Source organism: Dipodomys merriami, unplaced genomic scaffold, assembly GCF_024711535.1.
Source record: "Dipodomys merriami isolate MVZ:Mamm:240054 unplaced genomic scaffold, mDipMer1.0.p SCAF_21, whole genome shotgun sequence".
NCBI classification, from domain to species: Eukaryota; Metazoa; Chordata; class Mammalia; order Rodentia; family Heteromyidae; genus Dipodomys; species Dipodomys merriami.
In genome coordinates this window covers 27,250,639-27,270,576 of record NW_027203493.1, presented here as the reverse complement: position 1 = coordinate 27,270,576, position 19,938 = coordinate 27,250,639, and the positions used below count along the sequence as shown (strand labels likewise).

At 41.4% G+C, this 19,938-nt stretch overlaps 1 protein-coding gene across 8 annotated transcripts in view; it reads left to right on the top strand.

The window, feature by feature from the left end:
- Nav2 (neuron navigator 2) overlaps nt 1-19,938 on the top strand; it is a 715,292-nt gene that overhangs the window by 586,525 nt on the left and 108,829 nt on the right. For 7 of the 8 annotated variants that reach the window (XM_070032729.1, XM_070032731.1, XM_070032725.1 and 4 more), the window contains one exon: nt 3,251-3,373. The exons of the other annotated variant lie outside the window; for it this stretch is intronic. In XM_070032729.1, coding sequence (XP_069888830.1) covers nt 3,251-3,373 — 123 coding nt within the window. The remainder of the gene's footprint in view (nt 1-3,250; nt 3,374-19,938) is intronic. 8 annotated transcript variants of the gene reach the window in all.

Sequence of the window (19,938 nt, the reverse complement as noted above, 5' to 3'; positions counted from 1 at the left end):
ATCTGTTGGATTGGTAGATGTATAGACAGATGACTAGATAGACAATGGGTACAGTGGCAGACAATTTGATATGCCTTATGTGTCAAGTTTGCTAACGTTTCCAAGGAAAATACTGATAGCATTGTCCTTACAGAAAGTATCTAGTAAACCTTACCTTATGGCTGCTGCTTTGTGCTTCATTTAGTCATGTGTTTATTCATTCCACAAAAGGACTATTTAACATGTACTTAGAATGAACTAGGCATGTGGGATATAGATTTGAAAGCAAGAATAGTCCCTGAGAGCAATGGAAGAGGTAACATTGTTCAAGCTGCATTCTACTAATAAATTGATATGTTGAATTAAAACCCCTTTGTACAACTACTTAAAGATCTTTTTTTAAAAATAAGATGAAAAAAAGAATAGTCCCTGCAAAGAGCAGCATTTTTTTAAAAAGCAGTTATACAAGTCATTATTTAACAGTAGCTGCAATCATTTCGTATTTGTTTATAGTGAAATATAATTCATATGCTATAAAATGCAAAGTATAAAATTGGATTGTTATTGTATCATTGGGTTTTCATATATTTTTAGGATACTTTGTGTTTTTAAAAACACAAACCAATTGAGTACAAAAGTCAGATTGATCTACTGTTTTTGTCTGCACAACCACAACACTTGGCTTGGTTTATTGAAAAGATTTTTCACTGTGATGGCATTTCATCATCTGTGGTTGCTTATGCCCTAAAGGGAGGAAGAAAGAGACATTAGGATGTTCAGTGCAGAACTGGAAGAGAGATCTACCCTAAGGAAAGATGTGTTGACCCCTGTTGTAAGCCACTATCACATATGGTGGCTCCAATAAGCATTTTCTTTTCCGCCCCTTACTAGCCTTGCTAGTTCTGGTATCTTCCACAGCATCTCCCATTCTGTTCTTACAGGAATATACCTTAAGAAGGTCTCTAGCTAGAGTTGAAAAACGGAAGCCTCATATATACCTCATATAAATTATGCTGACATGCAAATACTGGAAAACTTCCCATGATTTAGTTTAACTGACTGTGTAAAAAAAATTGTCTCACAGATTTTTCACTATATATTTTTGGACTTGAAATATGAAATGCTTGTTCTTACAACATTGCTGAGTAAGTTGGTGGGACCCATAAGGGACTGGGCAATCTGAATTGGATTTCTAGCTTTACCCAAATTTTGCTTTAATGTCTCGTTTTCTTGTGAAGATGAAGCTGACCTCCTTTCTGAGGTCTGCAAAGTAGTCAGGTAGATAGGTTGCAGGTAGAGGTTCGCAGATTAGTAAAAGAATTTACCAAGCTGGTGGTATGGCTCAACTGGTAGAGTCCCAGCTGAGCAGGCATGAGGCCATGAGTCCAAAAGCAAACAATAATAAGAAAGCAGATATTGTCATCCTAACTACTCAGGAGACTGAGACCTGGAAGATAGCAGTTTAAAGATACCCTGAGCAGAAAAGTCCATGCAAGATTCCATTTTCAATTAACTGGCAAAAAACAGGCTGGAGGTATGGTTCAAATGGTAGAGTGCTACCAAAAAATTATGACACAAGAGAAAAAGAGAAACAAGCTTATTAAAATGCTAGTACAAGAGAGGAGGGACAACTAGCCAGAGGGGTGTAGCCCTGTAGATGGTGGTGGTAGTGCCACTGCTGCTCCTGCTGCAGCTAGTACTGCACAGACAATTCACTTCCTCCTTCTGAAATAAGGATACGGGAGTGAAGTAATGCCATCTTGGCATCTTAATAAAAGTTAATAGACAATGGGGACCTTCTGAGAACTCTAGAAGTGATAGAAGACATTCTTTTGGTTGCAAATATAATATGTCTTGAGTTGTTGAGTTCCAGGAAACTCACGCTCCCTCTAGATAACTGGGGTTCAGATTGCCCTTTCATGTTCTCCTGGATTGTCTGCTCTGTGTATGACACTTCTATTAAAAAAAAAAAAATAAGTACCATCGTCTAGCTTGCTTTGTTTTATGTGTAAGGCTTGGTCTCTATCCAAAGCATGTAGTTCTTATCTTTAAAAGCTATGTGCTAGCTCTGTTCTGGACTGAAGATCTTTGAGACAGGAGTCCATCTGCAGACCACCAGTGCTCTAATAAAGACTCCTGATTTGACCTCTCAAAATGTGGCTTCTCTGTTTTCTCGCCATACAACACTTCCACCTAGCCCTTTTCATGCACTTGACTCATCTGTATTCCACCTGGATATTGGTATTTCTCCATCTGCCATGTCCCCTTAAGTGAGAGTTTCCTTCACACTTTGGACCTGAACACTCTCCTACTAGTAGCTATTTTCCTAGGGCTTATCTAATTGGTTGGCAGTCATCCATTAATTCTAAAAGTTCCAGAAGCACTCATTATCCTGGACAATACTGATTCCATCAGAATACAACTTTGGAACATCACCAGTAGATTTGGGAAAGAGTAAATTAGACTAATGTTCTTCACAGAGTTTGTGACCAGCTCCTGAAGACATCAGAATCACAGATGAAATTCACCATTGTAAATGTTTTAAGACCACAACAATCACCCTACTGCCTGCCATTTATCTACTCTTACATAAATCTCAATATACGTTCTTCTTCCTTATCTCACTCATTTTCACATTTTCCTTGTGATATCCCCACTTACTACAGGCAATGAGATTCCCAGAAATTAGATAAGAAGAGCAGGACCTAGAAAAGTGACTTGCCTGTGATGGTGGCTCTTCTATCCTAGATCCTTTATTATTCTTTCACCCCCCAAAGCTTGCCTGCTTTCTCCTCTGAACTATTCTGTGATAGTTTTTTCCTATGATTTGCTAATGACTTGTCAGTTCCATTCTCATTACTTAGGTGCACCTGCTGACATTAAAAAGTATGTCATGAGTACATTTGGCAGTTAATTTTATTCACTGTCTCCCTTCTGTTTCATAGATTCCTGTGAGTTTGGGTTAATTAAGCTGAGTACTTTTTCCTTCTCCCTTACTCCTCCTCCTACTCCTCTCCCTCTCTCCCTCCCTCTCTAAACAAACTGGTAATTCTCTAGGTGAATCAGCAGTGGAGGTTTCCTGGGGCTATGAGCCTCAGGAATCCTCAGTTCCTTCCCCAGTAGAGTCCAGGACCATATGCAGGGCTTCTGGATACCAATGACAAGACTGCACAGTTGCTTTTGAGTATATATATATATATATATATATATATATATATATATATATATATATATATATATATATATGTATCATCCTTTTCTTCTTTAAAAGGTATATGACTGATGGTGGACTTGGCCTCTATACCCGTCGCCTGAACCGGCTCCCCGATGGGATGGCTGTGGTACGGGAGACCCTGCAAAGAAATACTTCCCTGGGCCTTGGAGATGCTGACAGGTAAGCTTGCTGCACTTGGGGTTAAGATATAGCAGTGATTCCATGGGGGACGGAGAAGTGAGGGTGTGTATTAGGAGGGTGTGTATTAGGAAAGTGTAGCCCAAAGAGAGGTAGGGTAATTTGAGCCTGCACAGTAGATAAAAGAGGACTGCTGTCATTCCTGGGTGCTTTGTTTTTGTGTAGGATGGTATGTGATTTTGTTGTTTTGTTGTTTCTGCTAATACTGAGGAATTGATCCCAGGCCCTTACACATGCTCACACTGAGCTACACCCCAATCCTAGAGTGGTGTGTTCTGAGAATAAGAATATAGAATTCCACCTTAGGTAGTTTTGTTGTTGTTTTGACTGTTGCTACCTACCTCTGTCAGCTCCGTAGGCCCCAGGGATCCTTCTTACTTCCTCTCTCATTAGTCAGCTTTCTAGGTATTGCACCTTGTAACCACCCAGATCTATGTGCAGAGAGGAGTGCTAGCGTTGGCTGAGTAAGCTTTGCCATAGGGCTTTCTGTTGCCTAGTAACAAGAGGCAAGGCTTAAGGATGCAGATCCATACAGCATATACTGAGTAAACTGACATTCTAAGGATGATTCCGGCTTTATGGATGCCACTGGCAGAGACCACACTTCAATGAAGAAAGAGAGCTATTTGGCCTCCCAGTTTTTAGAATTTACTCTAACATACACTGATTCTATGACCTTGAACAACTATTCAAGGAAGAATTTGGACTGCCTGATTTCCAAGGTCCCTGCCAGCTCTAGTGCACTACTGTATTTCTGGATATCAGAGCAGATGTCAAATACTCTTTAGTGATCTGACTGTTCAATGATTTTTCTGGCTTACTTCTTTCTACATCTGGACTGATGAGACATAACTGAGATAAGCATGGTTTGAAGTAACTAAATACTTTTAGGGTGCTCAGGTTTTGTAAAGCGAATTAATAGCATGAGTTTACCTCCCTGCTGCTCTCCTAGCAGAGCATGCTTTTCATAAAGATCTGGATGACTTGTGTAGTTCTCTGGCTTCAGAGAAGCAGGGAGTACGTTGAACAGATACTAAAATCACACCCAGAAATGGAATTTGCTGAAGAGGAATATTCATTTTCCCTAGGGGAGGGCTGGAAAGCCTGGGCTGTAGAGAGATCTAGATTATCAGGAACTTGGGCTCTGGCCTCTATCATTGAGTCCTGACTCAACATGAGTCCCCAGTTCATAAGGTGGTCATTTATATTACAGATAGCAGAAGGCTATCTATTAGCGTTCTAGCTCAACACAGCTTTTTCCCCCTATAATAAATGAAAATACTAGTAGAAAATTCCATAGAAACAGCCATTTGAGACCTGCTCTTTCTATGCTGTCAACTTTTATGTAACTAAAATCTTTATAGTGAACATTAACAGTAGAAAAAAAAACCATTGTTATAATACCCCCATCATTGATTTTATAATTTACCAAATTATTCTGCTTGTTTGTGTTCTCCTGTAATCATGTAGTTGGTTTATAAATCTGTTAGTCTAAGTACAGGCCTTCCAAAATGAATCCCCCTGTATAGCAAAAGAAGAATCCAGGCATGGCAGTTTAATTTAATGCTTCACTGCTAGGTTAATGGAATTATGATGGATCACAGCTGAGCTTGTTTCTGTGTTTTGGAGATAGAAGATTTGGGAGTGATGCTAGAAAGTTATCACTTCTTACACTGTCTTTGTTCAAGCCTGTATGTTTGAATCACATGGACAACAGTATCTTTTTGATCCTTCTCAGACTAACATATTAAGGTGTGATCAGTTAAGATTAAATGGTTAACTAACCAAGTTTTACTGAAAGACTTCAAGATGGATTTGGCCTCTACACTCATCTTTATATAAATAAATAAGATTTAATATTAATACATTTCTTTCTACTTTATTTAAGTTCTGGCTTGTAGGCAAGGAAATATTTTACATTGCTCTAGAAAATGATAAATTTCTTTCACCTCCAAAGTTACTATGAACAGACCACACTGATGCTTACAGAAATGTATTTGTTTATATAGAGTTATATAGAGTTTCTGTAAAGCTGTCTATGTAAACTTCTTACAAAGAATATATTCACAAAGTGGGAGGCTCATATTGGCAGTATAGAAATAATTTTAGATGATGAATAAGAAAATATTTCTCTCTGCCACTTATATTTTAATTTACTTTTATTATTTATTTTTGTGCTGTTACTGGGGCTTGAGCTCAAGGCCTTATGCTCTTGCTTAGTTTTTTCAATCAAAGCTGGTGCTCTACCACTTGAACCATACTTCTACTTCTGCTTTTCTGCTGTTAATTGAACATAAAACTTTCTCAGATTTGTCTGCCTGGGCTGATATCAAACCTTGATCCTCAGATCTCAGCCTACTGAGTAATTAGGATTTTAGACATGAGCCACTAGTGACCAGTTAGTTATATTTTAATTTTTTAAAGTTATAATTAGCACAACAAACCCAGGAAAATATTTCTTTTTTGTGCCTGTCCTGGGACTTGAACTCAGGACCTAGGTGCTGTTCCTGAGCTGTTATGCTCAAGGCTAGTGCTCTACCACTTGAGCAACAGCTCCACTTTTGGCTTTTTTTGGTAGTTAGAGTTACTTTCTTATTTGGACTAGCTTTAAACCATGATCCTCAGATTTCAGCCCACTGAGTAGCTAGGATTACAGACATGAGCCACTAGCACCCAGCAAGGAAAATATTTCTTAAGGTAAGAGTAGTATGGAATATGAAATACTACAGATCGTAAATATGCAAATGACTGTAATTTGGATAATACTATTCTTGTTCTTGTAATTAAAAGATATGTTTTTTAAACAACCTAGACAAGTGACCAGAATTTGTCCCTTACATAAAAACAAGGGTTCCTAAAAAAGAGTTCCATAAAAATACAAGGGTTCAAGAGCTAAAATATTTCAAGAAGTTCAAGAAATCCCAATTCGTTTGGACAACAAAGCATATAAGTTCTACAAAGGAAATAGCAAAAGTACTGAAAGATTAGGCCTGATTAGACCTCATTAAGAGGAAGACAACATTAAAAAAAAGTCACAGCACCTTGTGAAAAGAAAACCGTTAACCGAGAGCAGCTCAGGAGGATAGCGGCTATTCCTTAGGCCTTAAAAAAGCACTCACTTCCCAGACAAACCTTGGCTATTTGTAACAGGATATGGCTGGGGTATCTTTGGGTTATTAAAAGTAACTGATAGGACTGTATACCTTTAGGGCCCAGGAGATAGAGACCTTGTCAATTTGTGAGCCCTGTATGTCACCAGCCGGCTTCTGAGAAATAATAAACATAGATAGGTAATTCTAAATGCCAAGTTTGCCCTTGATCTCCTGTCACTCTGCTTGGTTGCCACCTCTGGGCTCCAGTTCTTTCCTGATAGTGATCAGTGGCCCCTACCAGCAGACTAGATCCAGCCATTTGAGAGGGAAGGATCAAAAGGAACAAATGGAGGAGCCTCATCATGAGTCCTAGGCCCTAGATAACAGACAAATGAAGGACACATTGGGAGGAAAAAGAAATATGAAAAGCAGGGCCAAGAGACTAGGCTGACAATAAAATAGTTCGTTGGATTCTGCCATTTTCTACATGTACTGGGGTACCCTTAGAACAGGTCCAAAGTCTTTAAGCCCCAGTGAATTGGGTGCTTTGAAAGCTAAAAACTTCAGCTTTGGGAAAGTCTCCACTTATGAATACATTTCTCACTCACTCCAAAGCATCACTATGTTCACTACCCTATACCAGCCCTGTACCTTAACATGTTGAATTGAACCTTGACAGTTGAATTCTTCTCCTAGCTGGGATCCCAGAGTGAGGATCACAGAAGTCAGGCTCAGTCTGCACATTAGACCAGGAAGACTTTGGAACTACTTGGTAACTTTCTCCAAATCATTAATGCTGATTCAGTGGCTTTTTTTTTTTTTAAATAAACTCAGATTTAAATTTAGGGCCTTAAGCTGAGGTTAGGGCTAGGGCAGGTGGTCTACTACATGAGCCTCTCACTCCCCCAGCCCTTTTGCTTTCATTATTTTTCAAATAAGGTCTTGTATGTCAACAGCTGGCTTCTGGGAAATAATAAACATAGATAGTTAATTCTAAATGCCAAGTTTGCCCTTGATCTCCTGTCCCTCTTCTTGGTTGCCACCTCTGGGCATTTTTGCCAGGGCTGGCTTAGAACACACTTCTATTTATGCTTCCATCGTAGCTGAGATGACAGGAATGTACCACCACATCCAGTTTTTTATTGGTTGAGATGGGGGCGGAGTGTCTCGTGAATTTTTTGCCCAAGTTTGCTTCAAACTGCTATCCTTAGGATCTCAACCTCTTCAATAGGTAGGATAATAAGTGTAAGCCACTGTACTTGACTCCCATTGCTTTTAGTAATTTGGGCAGTGAAGCCACATTACTTTAAACCTACCAAAAACTAGGGGGAAAAAAAACAACAAAAAAAATGTGGTATAAAGTTAGCCTGGGGCTGGGAATGTGGCTTAGGGGTGGAGTGCTTGCCTAGCTTGCATGAAGCCCTGGTTTGTATCACATAAACAAAAAGAGCCTGAAGTGGTTCTATGGCTCAAGTGGTAGAGTGCTAGCCTTGAGCAAAAAGAAGCTCAGGAACACTGTGTAGGACCTGAGTTCAAGCCCAGAGACTGGAAAAAAAAAAAAATAGAAAGCCTGTAGGTGGGTGTCAGTGGGTTACACATATAATCCTAACTACTCAGGAAGCCAAGATCTGAGGATCCTATTTCAAAGCTAGCCAGTCAGGAAAGCCTGTGAGACTCTTATCGCCAATAAACAACCAAGAAAAGCTGGAAGTGGAGCTATGGTTCAAGTGGTAGAGTACTTGTCTTGAGCAAAAAAGCTCAAGGACAGTTCTCAACTCTGAGTTCAAGCCCTAGGACTGGCACATACAAAAAAAAAAAAAAAAAGGAAGGAAGGGAGGGAGGGAGGGAGGGAGGGAGGGAGGGAGGGAGGGAGGGAGGGAAGGAAAGAAAGAAAGGAAAGGAAGAAAGAAAGGAAGGAAGAAAAGAAAGAAAAAAAGAAAGAAAGGAGAAAGAAGAGCCTGAAACTTCAATGTAATTAAAACTTCCCTCCAACATAAAGGAGAAACTGGTTTTCCCCTTTATGTTACAAGTGTTAAATCACTCTCCAGGTTACCTATGTGTGAGGCATTGAAATTCTTCTTTTAGGAAAGGATTGAGTCGCCAGTCTGACTGCTCAGCCTGCATTTGGGGTCCTGCCCTGGCACTGTGATTTATCCCACTTTCAGCTTGAATTGAAAGGCCACTCTAGCACTGAGTCCCACTGTGTGAGGGGGTAACTATGCAACCTGGTATTTGATTAGTCTGCCAAGCTAAGACTGCTCCCTTTACTAACCTACTCCCCCTTCCCTCCCTATACTTCTTACCCAGATTATCACTGCTTCTGCTTGGCTTTGTGATTTGTGAGGAACTAAATATCCTCCTGGCACCAGGCAATGTAGGCAGAATGGGTAGGGAGTATGCCAGTTGTTTTATTAGGCATAGTCTTTGCTGGGACACATAGAAGAGAAGGAGCAGAACAGAGAAGAGATTTCTCCTGTCTTCTATTCCAAGCCCTCAATAGGTGTGATAACCATCCTCAAATATCTACATGTCTGAGTCTCTAGAACCTGGGGATGTAGTGTGTTATATAGCAAATGGGGATATGGATAACATTATATAGGGAGATTAATTACCTTGGATCATCCAGAAAGGCCCTATGTGATCATGAATTCCTTAAAAGTAGAAGAGACAGGGGCTGAAGGCCTGGCTTAGTTGGTAAAGTGCTAGCCAATGAGCAAAAGAGTCAGCTGCTGAGTTGGAGATCCAGTCTCAGACCTAAAAAGAAAGAAAGTAGAAGAGAGAGGCAGAAGGGCTCAGTATGCTGTTGCTGACCTTGACAATAGGGAAGTAACCTTTAGGAGGGATGAGGCAGAGTAAGTACTCCCCTCCAGAAATGAATGCAACTTAGCCCAGAACCCTATTGGAACTATGAAATAATATTTTATATTTTTAGTAACTGTTTATATTCATTTGCTACAACCACAATAGAAGCCCAACACAAACTTTTATCAGACAGTTAAAAAAATGTTGCAATCTTCTCATGGTTTTTTGTATGCTAGGAACCGTGCCAAGCACCTTACAAATAATAGCTTATTTACACCTTGTCTGGACCCTTTGAGAGAACATATTATCTGGGCTTTGTAGACAAGGCAGTGGTACTCAGAGAGGCTTAGTGAAGGAACTCCTTGTGGAGATATTTTTATTTCCTTATTCCACACCCTAATCTTGGTGATAACTTTTTAAATGAGCCCTCCACTCACTAAAAATACAAATGATGCTCAAATGGCTAGAAATGTGAGAGCAATCCTGAAATACACCGTAAAGCAGTAAGAGTAATAGCTTCTGGCTCATCTCTCCCTGACCCAGAATTCTTATAGGTATATACTTTTTAGGTTAGGTTAGATTTGCCCTCAACCAATTCCATCAGTAACTTCCTTCCTTTCCTCTCCTTTCCTTTCTGCTCCTTTCCTTTCTGCTCCTTTCCTTTCCTCTCCTTTCTTCTCCTTTCCTCTCCTCTCCTCTCCTCTCCTTTCCTTTCTCTTTTCCTTTTCCTTTTTCTTTTCCCTTTCCTTTTCCTTTTCCCTTCCCTTTTCCTTTTCCTTTTTCCTTTCCTTTCCTTTTTTATTTGGGGGGGGGGGGGGTGATTGGGAGGCTTGAACTGAGGGCCTGAGCACTGTCTCTGAGCTTCTTTTGGCTCAAGGCTAGCACTCTACCACTAGAGCCACAAAATCATTTGCAGCCTGCTCTGTTTACGTAGTGCCAAGGAATTGTACCCAGGACTTTGTACATGCTAGGCAAGTACTCTACCACTAAGCACATTCTCAGTCCCCCTTTCTTTTTTCCTCCTTTCTCCTTCCCCTTCTCCTTTGCTGGCACTGAGTTTTGAACTCAAGACATGCTTGTCTGGCCTCTACCAATTGAGCTATTATTCCAGTCCCAAAGATTATAACTTGTTAATATAAAGGTGGGCCAGTTTATTCACTGGTCTCCTTGCGAGAGTTCTGTTTGTAAGTTCAGACTAACTGAAGTTTTTTTTTAGGAGGGGGAGTGGGGGGGGGGGGGAGAAGGTCTGGTTGTGGGGCCTAAACTCTGGGCCTGGGCGCTGTCCCTCAGCTCTTCAGCTCAAGGCTAACGCTCTACCACTTGAGCCACAGCGCCACTTCCGGCTTTTTTTTTTCTTTTTGCTTATGTGGTGCTGGGGAATCGAACCCAGGGCCTCATGCATGCAAGGCAAGCGCTCTACTACTGAGCCACCTTCCCAGAAACCTTCCCAAAACCATGCAGTTTTGTTTTTTAGGTGGAGGAGTCCACAATTTCTGATACTTTCCTAGGAAAATCTAGGACCATCAAAATATATACAGATAAAATTTTGTCTTTCCCGATATTGGCTTGGCCCCTGTATTAATCACTATCTGTTGCTGTGACAAGACACTTGAGCAAATCCCTATGAAGTGAGGTCTATGGTCAGTAGGCGCCATTGTTCTTCGACTTGTGGTAGACAAAAACATCCTGGTAGGAGAAAATACATGCTCACCTAGTGGCAGCAGAAAGCAGAGAAAGATGGGAAAGAGCTATGGACAAGATATAAAGATATAACCACCAAAGGCATGTTCCTACTGACATATTGCCTCAATCAGGCCCTATTTATTATGAACACATAGATGGATCAACCCATGGAGTAGTTAGCACCTCATGATCTATTCACTTTTCAATAGCACCACTAGCTAGAGTCCAAGCATTCAAAAACACAGGAGCCTCTGGGAATTATGTTTAGAGTCACACCATAAAAGCCATTGAGTCAATTTCAGGGAGTTCCCTCCCCTAGTGCCTGGAGGTCTTCCAGATGCTAGAAAATGTTTCAAGGAGCACCCTTAAAAAAAATAAAAGCTCCTCTCCTGTTGCGTTCTCCATTTCTGTGTGTATTATTCACAGTCAGTTCCTAATTTTGCCACGATCACCAAGATCAGCATGACCCCCATTTGACCATTAATCCATCTTCATACATCTCTGATATTTGAGCCCTACCAGTGGTAGTAGTAAGAAAATAACCACCTGTGCTGTCTAATGTAATAGCCAACTAGTGAAATTGGCTACTCAAATGGCTCACACCTGTAATCCTAGCTACTGAAGAGGCTGAGATCTGAGGATCACCATTTGAATCCAGCTGGGCAGGAAAGTTCATGAGACTCTTATCTACAATTTACCTCCAAAAACTCAGAAGTGAAACTGTGGCTCAAGTGATAGAGTACTAGCCTTCAACAAAAATGCTTAGGGACAGCACCAGAAATAGCACCAAAAACCAAACAGACAAAGAAAAAAAACCTACAACAACCAAACACTAACATTGCAAGTTTAGTGTATTAGTTAGACAATTCACATTTCAAGTGCTTACCTCCCAGTAGTTGTCCTATTGGTCATATAAAAATGTATAAAGCATTTTCCTCATTACAGAAAGTTCTTTTGGTATACACTGTTTCAGTTAATCTCACAAAAGGCAGTTGTGGAGTAAAGAGAAGATATATTTGCTATAAGAGTATCTGGGTTCTGGCCTGGCATGGTAGTTCATGTCGGAGGCTGAGGAGTTCAAGACCAACCTGCAACTGTCTTAATATACACAGACAAAGTTCCCCTGGTTCTACTTCTTGTTCTCTTAAGCAAGGCACTTTGTTTCCGCAAGTTTTGAGCTTTTTTCTCAAAAATAAGGACTCACAGGACTGTGGTAAGGACTGAATGGGGTCAGCGACACCAAAGACAAGTGCTCTTCCTGGGTCCTATAAAGTCTTCAGGGAAGTCTGGGCCCTATTCCTCTACGACTTATTTTCCTTTATACTTTAATTAATTAACACATAGTTAAGTTCTCTTCCTTCTGTAGAAGCTTGTAACAAGTACAAGTAATTAAAAAAGACATAAATTAAAGACACATAGCATTAGAACCATGTGACCTGTAGAAAAAGGAGAAGGGGAGAGGGAGAAAGAAAAAGGGAAAGAGGGAGAGAGAATCCAGTTCTACATGGTTGCTATTTGTTTTAAATTTAGGACTTCAAGCTTGTTTAACTTCCTTGCCCACAGCTGCCACTCCACCACCTGGTACTCTATAACTTGAGCTATGCCTCCAGCCTCACTTTTTGCTTATTTTAAGAGATGGAATCTTGTGGACTTTTCTGTCCTGACTGGCTTCAAGCCATCATACTCTGGATCTCAGCCTCCTAAGTAGCTAGGATTATAGGCCTAATCATCAGGGTTTCATTTCTGAGCAGTAATTATTGGCACAAGAGAAAATAAACTTGTTTTGCTTCCCCCCCCCCCTACTTTTTTTTTTTTTTTTTTTTTTTTGGTCAGTCATGGAGTTTGAACTCTGGGCTGGGTGCTGTTTCTGAGCTGTTCAGCTCAAGGCTAGTGCTCTACCACTTTGAGCCACAGCACCACTTCTAGTTTTCTGGTGGTAAATTGGAGATAAGAATCTTAGACTTTCCTGCCCAAACTGGTTTCAAATTGTAATCTTCAGATCTCAGCCTCCTGAGCTAGGATCCTCAGCTAGGATCACAGGTGTGAGCCACGGGCACCTGGCCTCTATAATTTCTAACATGCTATTTTGTGTGCATGTTTTCTAGCTTAGGCTAATCAGTTGATTTCTTTCTGTCTCTCTGTCTCTCTCTCTCTCCCCTCCCCACTCTCTCTCTCTACACAAACACACACACACATACCTTTCATCTCTCTCTCTCCCTCCTTCTCTTCCTCTCATTTTTCTTTCTTTGCTCTCTCTTTTTGAGTATCTCGTAACTCCTTGTGATACCCATTTACTGTCCAAGAGCATTTTCAGTCCAGCATTCTAGGGCTATTTCCATTCTCTAGGGACAAAAGAAAGTCCCCAGCACATCAGTGATCTTCATTGTATTTCTCTCCATCTCCTTTCCTTCCACTCCTGCTTGTGTAATAGCAAGGTGAAACCAAGTAGTTGAGTGGAAAAGTCACTTTCATTTTAAAGCTCATAAAAGGAGCCTTGAGGCAAATCTCCTATTTCTGTGGTAACAGGGTGATAATTACTGTACTGGCCTTCCCCAAGGGCTCATGCTTTTCTGTTGGTACTACTGGCTTCCTTTTTAGGTAAGAGCTGCTGCTTGTTGAATCTGTGGGCAGGGGCCACCTGGGCCGAACAAGGGGGTGGTGTTGACAGGAAACAAACCATCTGTACCTTAAGCCACAGAAAGGAATTCTCTAGGGGTTGTAAAGAGCAGGGAAACAGTAGTCTGCAGAGGTACATTTCTCTTGCATGCTGTGTTCTTACTTAAAAAGAAAGGAAGAAAACTTATGGTGGTCTCATAAGTCTCTCACTCCCTTGCCCACCGTCACCTTTGTTCTGTAACTTTGTTATACCACAGAAGCACAGGTGAGAGGGGCTGGGAGCTGGTGAACATAATTGTGCCCTCAAAAGTATTAACAAGAAGAAAAGCAGATTTGAGAAAATCTGAAGAGAAAATCCAGAATGCGAAACTTTATGCTTACTGTCCTAGCAAAGGCTCAAAGAAAGGCCCGAAACTGCAGTCCAAATGTGTCCTACAACAGAAAATACATAATGCATGAATTTTCTTTGTGGGTTTGTTTGTTTGTTTGTGTCAGTACAGTGTGTCAGGGCCTAAGTGTTGTCTCTTAGCTATTGTGCTCAAGGCTGGTTGGTGCTCTACCACTTAAACTACAGCTCCCCTTCCGGCTTTTTGTAGTTAATTGGAAAAAAAAAAATCTCACAGATTTTCCTGCCAGGATTGAGTATAGGTGACACTTAATCTGTTTTAATCTAGTGATCTGGAAAGTCATTTATCAGTTAGGATAGAGTGGGTTCTGCTGTGTTACAAATAACACACACACACACACACACACACACACACACACACACACACACACACACACACACACACACACACACACACACACACACACACACACACACACACACACACACATACACACACACACACACACACACACACACACACACACACACCCTGTTATCTGGCACTGCAGGCCAATCTGAGGCTATGTTGTACATTGTTCTTACCCTGGAACTCAGGTTGCTGGAGGGACTAACATTTAGCTCACTGAGGAATACCCAAGACAAGGAAAAACAATATAATCAGCCACACACTGTCTCTTAGAGCTTCTGCCTGGGAAAAACCACAGAACATCTACTTACTAATCATCAGCCAGAGGAAGTCCTAGAGCTATGCTTCATGCACTGGAGAACAGAAAATACATGGCGAACTACACCAGTGACTTTCAATGTTTTATCATATACTAGTAAAAGCTGAGCTTCATGGTTCCCCCATTTCCTGATACTTAATTTACTCTTGTGTGTAATTCATCACATATTTACTGTGTATCTCTGTCAGATGCCCTGTGTTATCCAATGCAATTACATGGCCTCCAGTAGCTTCTCTGGGTAGGGGAGAGTAAGCAGGTTTTAGTAGGTGAAAAATATGGTAGCTGAATAAGGAGTTGATAACGTATATGTATTTTGATATGTGACAGTTTCAGAAAATATTTAGAGTATCTACCATACAACAGGCCCTTTGTGACCTAAGTCAAATAGGACATAGTTCCTGCACTCAAGAATCTCACAGTCAAGTGGAAGGGAGAGAAACTGAAATAAGCCACTATGATGCCAAGTACTAGACAGGTGTTTACCATATTCCTATCTGGGTGTACTTGCTGTTATCCTAACAAAATGCAGAAGGCTTTTTTTGTTTTGTTTTGTTTTGTTTTGGGGGCTTTTATTTTTTGTTTTTGTTTTTTGTCAATGATGGTTTAAAAGATTATTTAGGAACATAGCCCAAACATTATTCCACCCCTAGTTTTACTATGACCTTCTATTGGTCCAGCTTCTCAGCTGAGCTAGCCTAGAGTTGTGAGCAGGAGTTTTTATTTCATATTACTTTACATGTGAATACATTTTCCTCAGGTTGCCTCTAATAAGTCAGTTCCTCATCACTCAGAGACATTCAGGTCTAAGGCTTGGATGTACTCAGAGTCATCAATTGTCCTCTCTCACTTCATCTCTGAGGTGGTTGAGATTGTCCTTCACGTTCTAGGGAGCAAAGTTACCTCAGTTACAAGCACATGTTGTGTCTCTTGTTGCAATTGTGATATAGTCTGTACAATGAGGAATGGAGTGCATCAGGGACAAGAGGGCTTGTGCTAGACCTGGCTCTGCTACCACTGAATATCATAGGTGCCGTGTTTCTGCTTCAGGACCCTTACTTTTTCATCTTTTCAGTCAGATACACTGACCTGGAAGTTCACTGAGCTCCTGCAAGTCTGTGGTCTGTTTATCACCTACAGGCATTTAACAGAATGACTCAAGAAGATAGCTTGTCTTCATAGAATATAGACTCCAAGAACTTTTGCTCCTGGACAGAAGTGCCTGTTGTCATATGATGGTGTTTCCTTGAGATGGGTTTTCTTTTCAGTCTTTTTTTTTTTTTTCTCAGAGTATGAGAACTGTTTCTGAGCTCTTTTGCTCAAGGCTAGCAATCTAACACTGAAGCCACAACTCCTTTGGCTTTTGCTAGTTAATTGGAGATAAGAGTCTCACAGACTTTCCTGCCCAGACTGGCTTCAAATTACAATCCTCAAATCTCAGCCTCTGAAGTAGCTAGGATTACAGATGTGAGCCACCAGTGCCTGGCAGAAGCTGTGTTTTTGACCAAGGACCCTGACATGTTCAGTCAGCTGACCTCCTTCAGGGCAGGACCTCAAGGTATCTGATTTTGCCATGTTTCATAGTTTGAATAAGCAGAAAGCTATTGTTTCTGATGCAGACACAAAGGTACCTGGGGCTGAAAGATCAAAGTGAGATCTTATGATTGAAACTATGGGAAGTAAAGAGCTGTGATTGACAGCCTGTCAGTCCTGGTTGGACATGTTTTGATGCTTTGGAGGAAATCTAGTGATTATGTTTCAGTTGAAGCTCACCACAACCATAAAGAGATGACGTTAGTAGAATTGTAATCTTACTTTCTTTTTTTTTTTTTTGGGGTGGGGTGTGGGTCTGGTCGTAGGGCCTGAACTCTGGGCCTGGGGCGCTGTCCATCAGCTCTTCAGCTCAAGGCTAGTGCTCTGCCACTTGAGCCACAGCACCACTTCCGGCTTTTTTTCTTTTTGCTTATGTTGTGCTGAGGAATGGAACCCGGGGCCTCAGGCATGCAAGGCAAGCATCTACCACTAAGCCACCTTCCCAGCCCCTGTAATCTTACTTTTGTTGTAATAACAAAATTTCAAGTTTTTGGCAAGTGATGAATTAGACTCTCTTTGATAGGTGTTTTCATTTTTGTTTGTTCTTTTGTTTTGGGGTTTTTGTTTTGGGATTTTTTTTGGGGGGGTATCTGTTGTGGAGCTCAAACTCAAGGCCTGGGCGCTATCCATGGGCTCTTTTTGCTCAAGGCTGGCACTCTACCACTTTGTGCCACATCTCCACTTCCCATTTTCTGGTGGTTGGTTAATTGGAAATAAAGAGTCTCAGCCCAGGCTGGCTTTGAATCCTGATCTTCAGAAATCATCCTCCTGATAGCTAGGTGTAAGCCATTGGCACTAGGCTTTGATGGGTGTTTTGACTTAGAGTTCAATTCGAGTTATATGAATATTGTCCCTTAATTACCTTGTATAATGGGCAATACCTGTCCAGGGCTGCCTGTATGGTCAGCGTTGAGAACTGGCAGTGTTGGAGGGATTAGAAGGACTTCCTTACACTACCATGTGTCATGCAGTTGACACATTATACCAGGCTCCCAGAAGACAAAACAGCACTTTAGATGCTGTTTGAATGTGATGTAAGGAAATGATGAATTTTACATATAAGGCAACCAAGGATTAGAAAGATGCATTACTTCCCCAAAGCTACAGTGCTGTAATTGGCAAACAGGATTTGAATCCACCTTCCTCTAGCCACAAAAACAGTCCTTGTGCTTGCTTCTTTCTTTGTTCCAAGGCTTAGTAGCTATTCTTCCTTCCCCTAAAGCAGAAATCACCTGGAGCTAGCTGAGTATTTTTGAGCATCCCTTTAGTGCCCGGTACCAAGGGAAGCCCTTACAGGGGTTGCCACCTCAGTACTGCTGCCTTTCAAGGCAACTTCCTGCTCAGGTTCCATTTCCCCTTCCTGGAAGGCTCCAGAAAAGTCATGCCTAAATGCAGCTGGGACTCAGGCAGGTTCTGCTGTGGCAGAGAACCTTATCCCTTACTTAAGAGAATCTTTTTTTTGGGGGGAGGGGGGTCTGGTTGTGGGGACTCAACTCTGGGCCTGGGAGCTGTCCCTCAGCTCTTCAGCTCAAGGCTAGCACTCTACCACTTGAGCCACAGCGCCACTTCCAGCTTTTTTCTTTTTGCTTATGTGGTGCTGAGGAATCGAACCCAGGGCCTCAGGCTTGTAAGGCAAGTGCTCTACCACTGAGCTACCTTCCCAGCCCACTTAAGAGAATCTTAAAGATACATGAAGTTGTGTGTGTAACATTATTATCTTAACATTTTAATAGCTTCAAAATTGTTCCAGTACTATTGATCTTATCAGTTGTTATTCACTGCCTTCATTTGCCTCTTTCCATGAGTGGTCTCTGTTGTAGACCTCCTGCAGTTTTGTGTCTCAGTAACCGCAGGAAGAAGAGGCTAACTTGTGTACTTCAGCAGCAGGCCAGCTGTTCTCCTCATCTGCTGGGTATTTTGATTTCTCTCTCTCGTTAATCCCTGATACTCAGCACTGTTCATGGCCTGAGACAAGATCTGAAGTGCGACTGACATTTTGAGGAATGTTGCAGGATGGTATGGAGGAGATTAAATGGGGACTGAGGGAAATGAGGTGGTTTCATGGCTCAGTGGGCTCTTTTTTCTAGCTTAGGGGTATCTATTGTCACGTCTCCCTATAGCTTACCCTGAGATTTGAGGAGATTAATTCACAACTCTTTGTTTCCTGCATGGCAAAATAAAGCTTAAAAAAGAAATTTTTCCTTGCAGCTTATTTGGGTTGTCTGGATATACTTGGTAGGGAGCCTGGGAGTATACACTAGTTAAAACCAATTGTTGTTTGGGTAGGAGTCTATTACGTGTCCTTTTATGGGGTATACAGTTTGACTTGAGAGCATGGGTTCAGGAGCCTCTTTGGATGCCCTTCATTAAGCCAGAAACTGGCTGAGCACAATGTGGAAGATGAGGATGAGGATGGAGTTTCTCTTCTTTTTCCTATTATCAGCATTGTAACAACTCTGGGGACACCAGAACTACTGGGAAACTCCTAATCTTCCCCATAGGACTCATGGCACTCTGGGATCTGTAATCCTGGTCTCTGATTCTCATTATCAACAACAACTTTCATTTGTTGAGCACCTGCTCTGATCAGACAGTCCCTCTTATTGACATACTAGCTTTAACCTCTCAGAGGACTCCCCAGGACAGGAATTACCCTCATTTCAGACAAGACCACCATTGGTTAGTCTAAGTGACTTGCTTAGGATTATGTAGCACTTAGTGGCAGAGTTTGAATCTCACCCGAGGTCTGGATGACTCTAAAGGTAGTGTTGAATTAGAGATACTATGTTAATCCTGTTTCTAAAAGGGAAAGGCAGGCCACTGTACAGATCCAGCTCACTCTCCGATTAATAAAACATAACTTCCTGTCTTCCTTTGCTGGGAAACCCTGGCAGAATGCACACTAGCTCTTGTCACACCTTGTCCTTCTCCCTTTCTCCCACCAAAGGGAGGATCCTACAGCAGGAAATATCCATCCAGGACCCCCACCAAATGTACTTTGTTTTTTGTTGTTTCCCACACCTTCAGAATATAGACTCACAGGTGTGACCCTTCCCTCTGACAGAGAAGGCAGAAACTAGGCTAACATATTCTTTCTGGCTTTATGAGGCCTTGCCCATAGCCTAGCACCCATAGTAGCAGATGTTTGCTGTGAACTTAATTATTGCATGCAGTGATGATAAGACTTAATGAATAATTTTCTTCCCATTTCTCCTCCAAATGGTCCCTAAATCCCCCTGATATTTATTCTCCTCTTTAAAAATTTTTCACTAACATGCATTTACAGTATGAGGGAGCTAGCTGTGATATTTCCATATATGCACAGTGTATATCCCTTCTACTATATTCCCATTATTCCCCTCCTTTCCATCCTCATATTCTCTGTTTCTCTTTCTTCCCCCATCTCTCCCTCCTGCCTTTACTGACTTCACAGCCATCCAGACTATGTCCTCTGAGTTCCCATTGTGGTCTTCAGATAGCACATTCTCTACCCTAATCTTCCTAATATATACACATCAGATCCCCCATTCCCACCTGCAAACTAACTTCAATGGACTTCCATTGGACATAGAATAAAATCCAGGTGCCCTAGAACATGCTCTCCAAGATTGTACATGTTTTGGCTCCTGGCCATCTCTCTGGCCTCATATCATCCCACTTCCTCCTCCTCCATTCATGTTTTCTTTCATT